The sequence below is a fragment of the Barbus barbus genome (assembly GCF_936440315.1).
Source record: "Barbus barbus genome assembly, chromosome: 16".
Classification (NCBI taxonomy): domain Eukaryota; kingdom Metazoa; phylum Chordata; class Actinopteri; order Cypriniformes; family Cyprinidae; genus Barbus; species Barbus barbus.
Genome location: NC_136744.1, coordinates 28549489 through 28561565, shown reverse-complemented (window position 1 = coordinate 28561565; position 12077 = coordinate 28549489). Strand labels below are relative to the sequence as shown.

The window sequence follows — 12077 nt, the reverse complement described above, 5'->3', positions numbered from 1 at the left end:
AACTTCTTATCTATCTGAAGTTCAGGTTTAAGTACTAAAACTGATCAAACTAAAACAAATAAATGTTAAATACTAATGAAAATAAGTTATTAAAAAAATAAACATCTTATCAAATACTATAAAAGTAAGTAAATAATACTAAAATAGCACTGGTATTTTGGCAACTGAGCACAGTTTCAGGTTAAGATCTCTTCTAAACTTCATCAAAAGTCTTATTTGTATCTCTTTGCTGTTTCAAAGAAACAACTGAGATATTATCTCTCATTTGTGATTTTGATTGAACGTGTTTTTTCCGTTGAACCTCACATTCAAGGAGTGAAATTGTGGCCAGAAGCTCCAGACGGGGATTTTCTGCTAGCTTTTCATGCAACATTTCCATCCAGCTCCATTGAGGGAACTGTTTGCTGTGTTTTTATGGTAGTACATTATGGTTTCAGAGGTGAAATTAAGGGTCAGCAAGCATGTATGCCATATAACACATATTGTGCATGAAACTATGTGTATGTATGTTATTCAGAGGGAATCGTCATCCAAAAATAGTCATTCATTTAAACCAGACTTCAAATAATATCGTCCAGTTGCAAACAAATGAACTCTTCCTGGCATTCTGTGATGATCTGGATTAATGAAAAACTTTGCAAACCTGTATTTGATTGATCTGTTGACTTGAAGAACAAAATCTAATTTCCTTTTAATCGAGTCAACGCCCAATATACTGTAGACTCAGCACAGACATTATAAAATTCAGGAAATGACACGGTGATTCATACAGTCTGTAAAGTCTGATCTTGGGTCCCGCTGAGAAATGACGATCTGTAATATGTTTAAGTCGGTGAGGTTATGCTGAATGTCGCGTCCCGTCTGGTTCGTGTGTGTATGTTCACTCTCTGTGTGTCGTCCTGCAGCTGGTGTTTGAGGCCCTTCACAGTCAGGAGCCCAGGGGTTACGTGGTGGGATGGATCATCGCCATCAGCCTCCTCGTGGGAATCCTCATCTTCCTGCTGCTGGCAGTGCTGCTCTGGAAGGTAGTGCTTCAGACAGACACATGTTCCTCAGTCAACATCCTTGTTGGTTCTGGAGCAACGTCCGGGTTAGCTCTGGATTTAGGGGCTTAAACAACATTCTTATAAACCTAGATTTAGGGTTGGAAAGAGTGCAGCGAAAAAATAAATAAATAAATAATCATTATACTGTTTCGGTCACTGTATTATGAAAAAATAGGAGCCGTCCACATACTGTAAAACAACAACTTTAAGACCAAGTAGAAGCAATATTGATGTTTATCAAAAAAAACAACACAATATCAAGACTGAATTTTTGAGTAATTTTCGATATTCATGATAGAAACTATGACAGAAACATGTTACTAATTTATAATAAAATTAACTTTTCATAGTAATAATATATATATATATGTGTGTGTGTTATATATAATAACATTACATTGTGTATACTTTTAAAAGTACATTTTACTATAAAATATTAAGATATTTCTGTAATAATTTCTTCAATTTACACTATCAGTATAGTCATAGTAGATATTATTACTACTACTACTACTAAATCATTGCATTTTGTCATTATCATTATTGTTACTTTGAGAATAATAATTATTTTTAAAGATTTTATCATGTACCACAGATATTTTTTCATCCATGTTTTCACAATTTAAATGAGTTTATTTGCAAAAACAATTACAACAAAAAACATATTTGACCAAAAAAAGAAAAAATGCAATGGTGTGCTGTGAATTTACTGATATATTTTCAGTTGATTATATTTGTAAATGTAAAAAAACGAAAAAAACAATTATGAATTGATTTCAGATGATAAATTTGTTTTAAATCACAAATTACAGAATCCAGATGAATAAAATAATTAATTAATTAAACTGAATTGATGAGCACCACACACTTTTCAGATCATTCCTAATGTCTTGAGGATTGAGATCATGAGCTTAAACAACATGATCAACTTGTCACTGATTTTAGGATTAGAGTCATATTCAAGGATGATTGCTTGATAGAAACATTATTCCAGAACCAACAGAAAATGTTGAACCATGCAAATATACATCAGACTTTCTACTAGATATCTGTCCTCATTGGTCCAAAACACACAGACCTCCAGATGAGGCTGTTTTCTTGTCATGTTCACTTTGTCTTTTCACATGAGACCGAGTACAAATCACATGCCTGAGATGGTTCCTGTTGGACAGGAGTTCAGCTCAGTAAAGTCAGTGTGAGCGGAGAATGTGACCCGTCAGGTCATCGTGTCTTGAAAGAGCAGAACCACCTGCTCATGTGCAGCGTCACGTTACAGCTAAATTAGCATCGGGCTGCTTTTAATATCCTCTGCCAAAAAAAGGCAGTAAACGGTTCTTACAGTACACGAGTACATGAACATAAAAGGAAACAATGAAATGAATCAGATTGTAATTAGTGCTCTGATGGTAGTTCAGTTTTGAAAGATATTCCCTCGACTGGACTTTTTGGCCTGAGGGGTCAATAGAGAGCTCTAGAGCAACCGTAAAGTAACAAAACACAGCACAGGCAATAATTTACACCACGTACACATAAAAGTGAACCGAACGGATTTGAAGGCTTCTCAAACAAGTCCTTCTTTTCTTTTCCACTCCATTACTTTCCAGCGGGAATACTAGAGCAAATCCTGGAATGTAGGGATACTTTTCCCCCCAAATCTCAAATCTGCCAAAATAAACCTCCTCAACAAGAGCTGCACATGTCCAGCTACTCCAGCTTCAGGAAATGCCTGGAGAGAGCCGGGATCTGAATCAATAAACCGCATTCAAACAAAGACAAACCTGTTGAGTCACAGGAAGAGGAACAGCGTACTTCCTGCGCTGACGCGCTTCTTTACAGTAGTGCTATCTGTGTCACCCATCCCACTAGTTATGTGACTCCCACCCTGTCCATTGGCTCCAACTTCACAAAGGGTTAGTTCACCCGAAAATGACATCATTTACTCACTGCTTTGTTGCTCCGAATATGTGACGTTCTTTCTTCTGGGAAACACTAAAGCCACTCAGATCCGGTGTTTTCAATACAATGAAAAGCACCATATTCACAATAATTTCCAGTCGTATGATAACTTTATGTGTAGCAAACTAAAATATTTTTGCATTAAATCTCCTTCAATGTAGCTCAAATTGCATGCGTATTTGAACATATTCAGACATTCAATCCAGGCATCGATTACACCTATTATCTTTAGGAATGTAAAGTTAGAGGATGTATAAATATTTTTGGATACATATGATATGATAAAGTATTCCTTACAGTTTGAATATCATCAGTCATGAGGGACTTCATAATGAAACCTTAACTTGTGTTGGGTCAAGGCCCCAAGAATGAGTGGTATTTTCATATACTCCTTTTAATTTGATTAAATAGATATTTTAATGGCCGTATGTCTGACAGCAGGATTGCATTAGGTTGGGTGTTTTTGATCTGCCAGTCATATTTCCACTACCATTCAAAAGTTTGGCATCAGTACAATTTTTTAATGTTTTTGTAAAAAAGTCTCTTCTGCTCATCAAGGCTGCATTTATTTGATCAAAAATAAAGTAAACAATTGTTAAATATTATTGCAATTTAAAATAACTGTTTTCTATTGTAATGCATGTTAAAATGTAATTTATTTCTGTGATGCAAAGCTGAATTTTCAGCATCATTACTCCAGTCTTCAGCATCACATGATCCTTCCAAAATCATTCTATTAACAATGTTGAAAAGAGTTATGCTACTTTATATTTTGATAAAAACTAATTCAGGATTATTAGATTAATAGAAAGTTCAAAAGAAGAGCATTTATTTAAAAATAGACATTTAAATAGAATCAGAATCAGAATGAGCTTTATTGGCCAAGTATGTTTACACATACGAGGAATTTGTTATAGTGACAAATAGAGATGTCTTTACTGTCATTTTTAAAAATTTGAAGCATTCGTTCTGAATATAAATATTAATTTCTTTAAAAAAATCTTTTTGACCCATTTTTTGTATTTTGTAACAGTAAGGTAACACGTGATGGGGAAAAGGAGTATAATTCCATCATTTGTCCACTGTCCCACGCTGTATGCTGACACTCACACATTATTTTTGTGTTTTGCAGATGGGATTCTTCAGGAGGCATTACAGAGAGATCATAGAGGCCGAAAAGAACAGGAAGGACAGCGATGAAAGCTGGGATTGGGTCCAGAAAAGCCAATGAGTGCTTGGATTGGGTTCAGAAAATCCAATAAGCTGCTACCTTCACCACGGCTCTCTCCTAAGACCCAGACCCTCCAGCCTTCCATATGTGGAAGAAAAGAATATTCTCCAGATTTTTCGGAGGTTTGACACTTTTTGTTTGTCGTTGATGGTGATGTAGCTGATGTTCGAGGTGACCGTGTGGCCTGCCAGAAGAGACTCCATTGATCCCAATGGGACAGGCCTCTTGCCAGTGGGTCTGAAGAGACGGAAAGAGAGACTTCCTGGAACGAATGTGGATATCATGTCAATAAATTACAACCCTCAGGGCGCTGTTGAAAAGCAAAAATCTATTTTTTATAAAATGTATTCCATACTGTATAGAAGAGAGCTTCAAGAGTTGTTTTAAAGCACTGATGACTGACACACGCCAAAGAGTTGATGTTATTCCTTCACAGTGTTCTGGTGCATATCAGTTTTCAGATGAACCTTGAAGATGGACTGTACCTCTGTGTCCCCTCAAGATGTTAACTTACAAAGAATGCAAAGCAAAAGTTTGTGCCCTTCATTCGGACAACTTAAAGTTAAATGTTGCATGAACAAATGAAAGAGGAGAGGCAAACCAAAGGTGTTATTGCTCGAGTTGTTAAAGGAGTAGTTCGCCTCAAAATGAAAGTTTGCTGAAAATGCACTCATCCTCAGGTCATCCAAGATGTAGATGAGTTTGTTTCTTCATCAAGACAGATTTGGAGAAATGTATTCCATCACTTGCTCACCAATAGATCCTCTGCAGTGAATGGGTGCCGTCAGAATGAGAGTCCAAACAGCTGATAAAAACATCACAATCATCCACACCACTCCATTAAAAGTTCAAATGCCTTGATGCATTTTTTTAATCTACAAATGCATCTTTTCACTTCAAAAGACTGGAGTGGTGTGGATTATTGTGATGTTTTTATCAGCTGTTTGGACTCTCATTCTGACGGCACCCATCCACTGCAGAGCATCCATTGGCGATTTAATGCTACATTTCTCCAAATCTGTTCCCATAAATAAACAAACTCATCTACATCTTGGATGGCCTGATGAGTACGTTTTCAGACAGTTTTCATTTAATTTCAGTCCAGTTGTACTTAAAACAGAAAGAGATAATAATATTCGTTCTCAGCTTAAAGATGTTTTTAGTATATGTGAAATTCACAGCTTAGAGCATTATTTGTACTGCACTGGATTTTGACCCCACTGAAAGATGCATGTTATTCCAGAAGAAAAGATTCTGTCTTCATAATCGTTCACAAAATATATGAACTTTTTCTGCCTTTTTTTGTATTCCTTTCCAACCACCTGAAAAAAAAGAAGCTGTTCACAATCTAATCAATTCCTAATGGATGAAATCAAATCCCACCCTACAAATTCTCCTTGTTTCTCCTTGTTTCAGAAACTTCCTAATTAGTTGACCTCTGGCTGTCTAAGATTTCAAGATATACATTTTAGATGTTATACAAGGGGCACATTCCAAGTTATGAATTACAATTCTACTGATTTCTACTGTAAGTATAAAAACACTTTAATCTGCCATATATTCTCCAAACAAATCTACAGCATATTCTTAATTATTCTTCCACAGTAAACGTGACACCATATAGTGTCTCCTGCTTTTTAAAGGGGTAGTTCTCCCAAAAATGTCAAAAAAAAATTCTGTCATTAATTATTCACCCTCGTGTCGTTCCAAACCTCTAAGACCTTCATTCATCTTCAGAACACAAATGTTAAGGTATTTTTGATTAAATCCGAGAGCTCTCTGACCCTCCATAGACAGCAAGGGTAAAGATCAAGGACATCATTAAAATAGTCAGAAAAATGAAATGACAGAATTTGCATTTTTGGGTGATCTATCCCTTTAACAAGTACCATGACATGTTTTTAACTGTGCAGGACCTGCAGTGTGTAATGGCCTAAAAATAGGTGGGAATGTGCAGTACTTCATAACTGGGCACAAACTTGTACTTTGGAGCTTATGGGAACAGCTTGTTTTAAGTCAACATTTTGGACTTCACTCAACATGAGCTGTTCGCTGTCAGACTTCACATGGAGCTGAAGTTGTTTTATTCAGTTAACTTGGTTGCTTGTTTTTTGCATTTTCCTCTCATAGAGGTTTCATTTGAAAGAAACCATATCTTTGATATTTACCAACTGATCAATAGCTTTGCAATTGGATATTAGATTATCGCTGGAAGATTCTCCAAAAAATGTCTCGTATTATTTGATCAATAATCACCACAAGCATGGCAAAACCACATCTGCATTTCATGTCCGGCCCAACACCAGGTTCTTGCATAGGTGTGTTTCAGAGAGACTCATACTTGACATTGTAAGTGTGTAACCTTACTGTGAGTGTTGTTGCCATTATCACCTATTTTGAGCATTTTTAGGATAAACTACTGTCACTGGTGTTTTATAGATGTATTGAGAAATATGTTTGTTGTACAAGCTCGAGCTGTATATTTATCTACTGAAACTGCTTTTTTAAAATTAAAAATCACAAACAGATGTTTCGTCTCAGTTTTGTTCGTGCCACCCAAATATTTAGTGCAGTGGGGTGTTTCTTGTTGCACTGTTGCCCTCTAGTGTAATACTAGTATAATGTTTACACTACATTGCGGTGCATGTCTGCTTTTTTTTTTTTTTTAGTATATGACCAAATTATTATACAACAATGCATTATAAAAGTAAATGCTTAGGAGCATGAATTTAAAACGTGGTGTCCAGTTATCTTATAAATATATTTAAAATGGTTCTTTTGGATTTTATGTAGTGTTGTTTTAGTACCATTGAGATACTATTACAGTTTTTCTTAACATTGTGATTTTTTTTTTTAGATACAATTTTAGTGATTTTGTTGTAGTTTGTCATTTTTACTAGAGAGAGAGAGAGAAATGAGAAATGTTGCCTTGGCAAATGGCTGGAATTAAAAGTTTATTTTATTTAAAGTACTGAATTTTAATAGTTTTAGTTAACTATAACATTAGGTATAATTGTAGGTCAGTTTTGAGTAAAATGTCTACACCTTTGCCAATGCAATCAAATGATGAGTCGATTTAAGAAAAATCACAGCTTGTATAGAATGGTTCATTCATACTGGAAATGCATTGTAGTTTTTTTTTTTTTTTCAATTATAAATAAGAGCGATTACTATTTAGAATGATGGATGGACATAAATGTTTGCATAAAGTTATCACAAGTTGTAGTAATGGAGGAAAGTACTAAGCATCTAGCATCTACCCAAAGGTTTAGAAATTGAAAAATATGAAAAACAGAAATGAAAATGCTTTATTTGCTGAATCAATGAATGGATTGTTTTAATTTCACTTGTATTGTAAAACTGCATTAGCTCTTTATATCACTTAGTAATTAGATTGGGATAAATTACTTTGGTTACCATGGGATATCTGAGAGCCAAACAGTGCTGTCTCGTAGTAAAAGCACTGCATTATTCATTAGCTGCTATTGTGTGACAGGCAGAGCACTTGCATGGAGCTAATACCACCAGGTAAATGTCTATTTTAATATATCAATTAGTAAAGATCTTCACCTAGCTGTTTATATCAAACATTTTAATATTATTCCATAAAAGTCAGTATCTAAAATTGTTTGATCGGACAACTGTTTAAAAGCTAAAATTAGAGTAAGGTAATTTTTTTTGTTTTTTTTGTTAGAATGCTATATATTGACACGTACTCTGTTACAGTGCAAGAAAAATGACATCTATACTGGAAGATGGCTTGATAAAAACAGGCTCAATAGAGCAGGTGGTGGCCCCTCTGTCCACTCACCTGTGTCACCTCATCCTATTGTGTGGGAGCGAGACAGAACTGGATGAATTCACCCGGCTGGAAGCTGCAGCTAAAGCGGTGGCCAAAGCATCCAAAAACATGGCAGCTGTAGCAACAAGGTCAGTTGCATGTATTTTTCCTGACAGGGTAGAAGATTAAGCATATAATAAATTATATTTAGAAAAATACATGCTGACATGAGTTACCTTGCCTCAAACACAAAAGCATAGCTGTCTGTATCATTGACAAAAGTGCTTTGTTGCTTAAAGAAAAAGTACTTAAGTGGGGGAATTAGGTGGTAATATGGTACATGTTCAAAAACAACATTATGTACTTTAGCTTGTGTTAATGGTTCCACAGAGGACAGACATTCACATTATACCACATATCCTTTTCTTTCAGGTTAGTGGAAGGTACCGATGATGATGTCCTGAAGATGGAAATGGATCCACTCATTGAATCCCTGACTGTTTCTGGTCAGCACGTGCTCCTGGCCACCCAAAAGCTCAGCATACAACCGGAGATCATAGAGCACAGAGAAGAACTCATTGAAGCCACTCAAAATGTGCTAGTAGGTGTGGTCAAGGTAATATGTTTTTTGTTGTAAAGGATAATAGCTGCATGCAAAAATCATAGAGTTGTGGGATCTGTTCTTATCGTATAAATGAACTCCTGGAGGGCCACAGTCCTGCAGAGTATAGTTTCAACCTAAACTACATTCCTGTCGTTTTCAAATAATCCTGGAGGACCTGATTAAAGTGACGTGATCTGTAGCCAAGTATGGTGTCCCAACCTATATTCCCTACCGGTACCAATATTTGAACCTGCAACCTTAGGGTTGCAAGTTCGACTCTTTAACCATTAGGCCACGACTGCCTCCTAGCTCTTCAGTTGCATTTAATTGAAGTTAAAGCTAAAAACTACAAAATTGTCACTCTCCAGGAAACTGATTTTGGCCTTCATGGTTATATCTAGATCAGTGTTCCCCAACCTTGTTCCTAAAGCTGAGTTCTCCAACCCTTCTCCTGGAGAGCTACCGTCCTGCAGATTTCCATCCCAAACCCAATCAAACATACTTGAACCAGCTAATCAAGGTGTTTAGGGTTATTTGATAATTACCGGCAGATGTGCTGGAGCAGGGTTGGAACTGAAGTCTGCAGGACGGTAGCTCTCCAGAAGCAGCATTGGATTTCCCAAGACGCTTTTCCACTGGGGCTGGAGCTGGAGTCGGTGCTCGGCCAAGAGTGGCACTCCTTAAGAACCAGCTCGCATTTCCATGGCAGGGAGCAGAACCCTCTACGTCACCAACATGTGACCAGAATCGCTTGTTACCTCTGCGGAAGGAGAGCGTTGGTCTCTTCTGCCGACCACTGGTGAACTGACATATTTAATTGTTGTTGTTAATGTGGTTAATTTACCTCAACTCAGATGGCCTTTCAAACTGCAGTCTGTAGTGGAAAGTCCGCCTACTGATGTCATAGGTGCCCTTGTTCGAGATCAGCAAGGGTTCGGGTCCAGTAGAAAAGTGCAGCCCGGTTCCCAATTGGTAATGGTGACTTGACTTTGGATGTCTCCCTTAGCTGACCCATCAGTTTCAGGTCTTGGAGTTTCTGTTAATGAGCTGATGAGTTTATTTTGGAGTATTTGATTAGGAAGAATTTAAAAAACTGTGTAGTGTTGGGCCCTGTCTCAGATAGCACACTTCATGTGTGCTTGCGGTCTGGCGGACTTACAATGGCCACCGTGTGAACGTGTCCATTAAGTCCATGAGGCTTTAGGGTGTCCCATTCGTCATTTTAGCTTTCAGAAAGGTGCATGCAAGCACCGCCTTTGCAGCCGCTATGCGCACTTGATAAGCATTTCTGCTGAGCTCCGCGGTATACTTTTCCCCGACAGTCAAAGTGCCATTACGTCACGAAAGTGTGGACTCAAAGGAAGAACGCGGGGTTTAGGGTGTGATTTGGGACAGGGTCTTGGAGTGCCTCCAGGAACAGGGTGTGGATGACAATCTTTATTCTGTGAAAAGACCTGAAAAATTCACATGGCATTCATAGTTTATTTAGAGTCATGCTGCAACCCTACCCCCGAACTTGTTAGAAATTTCAAATATCTTGAGTTTCGTAGAAAAATATTTACCACCAGCTTCTGTGACTGAAATGATTGATTCCATTTCTTTTGGCCTCTATAGATTCTTCTAGTGGAAGATAATGCGACTGTAAGGAAGATCACTGCAGCTGCTGATTGGCTCTTGCAGTGTCTTTCTCAAGTAGGAGCTGCAGCAGACATATCATCCTTATTGAAAGCATTTCAAGTATACTCAAAGGCAATGCTGCTTCTTCACAACTTGGTGGTGGAAAGAATTCAGGAACTGCGTGATGACAAACAACAGGAGCATTTGAGGGCTTCTCTAGAAACACTGAAAAAATGTGTTTCCATGCTGCACACTGCCATGTACACAACAATCAAACATCCACACAGTGAGGAGGCACAGAGTGCAAAGCAGTACATCTTAAACAAGGTGGACTCGACTGTAAATGAAATCATAGCCACACTCAAGAGTAACTGTGAACCAGCTGCCAGAGGTTCATGTGGATGCTACACCGTAATACGGAACAAATTACTAAGACTGCTTTCTGATCCTGCTTGTGTTAAAGATGGTGGTTTTGATGTTATGCTTCGTGACCTAGTGTTCCACAGCATGGCAGTAGCAAACACTTCTCGCAGGGATATTCAGTTTGAGGTTGCTGCACACTCCAAGCAAGTCCTTCAGCTCTGGTCAGAGATGTCACAACAAATGAAATGCTGTCATGATCAACAGCTTGCAAACACATGTGCTTCTCTTTTGAATCAAATCCACAAACTTGACGTTGCTATGGTAAAGGCCACACAGTTGCGAGTAATGGACATATTTGTCACAACTTCAACTCCCTTGGAACAGTTGGTGCACACCGTGAGCTGTATCTTCCATGATGTGCAAGATGAAGATAAGTTACATGTAGAAACACTTCAGGTTCAATCTGAATCCTTCATAGCTCATGCTGACAAGATTTCAGAAGTGGCTGGCTTCATCTCAGCTTTAGCGTGTGATGAGAAGAGTCTTGAGGGTGTAGAGAACTCAAGGGGATGCATCATGAGACTGAAACAAGCAATTTGCGTACTTGTGCAAAATCTAGAGGAAGACGAGGTGCGTTCAAGTGAAGCTCTGGAAAAACTAAAAGAGATGCAACAGAGATGGTCAGAGGAGATTGAGCAGCTCTTGCATGCATGTAGTAGCATCATAAACGTGAAGGACTTTGTCTGTCTTGCTCTTCAGGAGATGCAGAGCAACTGGATGGAGTTTGTTGAGGCACATGAAGATGAAGATGCACAGTATCTCACAAAACAGGCAAGCTTGCTTATTGGCCATATGAGCTTGGTAATCCAGCTCGTGAGAAAACATGTCAGTAAGAGTGACAATCCAATCTACCGTAATGGACTTCTGGTTCTGATAAAGCAAGCAGAAGGATCTGCTGCTGAGGTGACAAGTTGTGTCACTGATATCTACTCTAATACTAGTCTTAGCAATGAGGCTTTCTCATTGCTCTCTGCTTGTGTTTCAACAGCCCTAAAACACTTTGACATTCTTCGTGAAGGACTTGACGGTTTGCAGCATCCACATCTGCTTAGCCCACTGCGGGAGGGGGCCCGCCAGTCTGCCGGTACTGTACCATGTGTTATGCCCATTTCAGAACATGAAAGATCAACTGAAGATCATTCTGATAAAACAGAATCTGAGTCTTCAGTGCAAAGTTCCACTAGTGAAGAAATTCCATGTCAGCTCAAAGATGGTTTAGAGAATCTGGCTGTTCAACTAATAGTGGAGCATGACTTGCCAAACCCTGAAGAAACATGGATTGCACCTGTCACCCAATCTAAATCTGTCATACAGCTCCATAATATTGACTTGTTGCCTCTCTTGTGTGAAGTTGTCTGCATGACCAAAGGTAAAGATGTCGAGACTCTTAACATGGTTTGCACTGGAGTTCTAGGACTC

General features: G+C 38.1%; 1 protein-coding gene across 4 annotated transcripts in view; it reads left to right on the top strand.

Annotated features, from left to right (window-relative positions):
- Nucleotides 1-6762, top strand: part of LOC306882672 (integrin alpha-9-like) — a 105538-nt gene extending 98776 nt beyond the window's left edge. Inside the window, exons 27-29 of one of the 4 annotated variants that reach the window (XR_013785279.1) lie at nucleotides 906-1025; nucleotides 4135-4506; nucleotides 5144-6762. Coding sequence is in view for 1 of the 4 variants with exons in the window: in XM_079437484.1 (XP_079293610.1) it covers nucleotides 906-1025; nucleotides 4135-4233 (219 nt within the window). In the remaining 3 variants the exon portion in view is untranslated. Of the gene's footprint in view, nucleotides 1-905; nucleotides 1026-4134 lie in introns of all 4 variants that reach the window. The other 3 variants (XR_013785280.1, XR_013785281.1, XM_079437484.1) reach the window with 3 other exon arrangements.
- Nucleotides 6763-12077: the final 5315 nt, after the last annotated feature.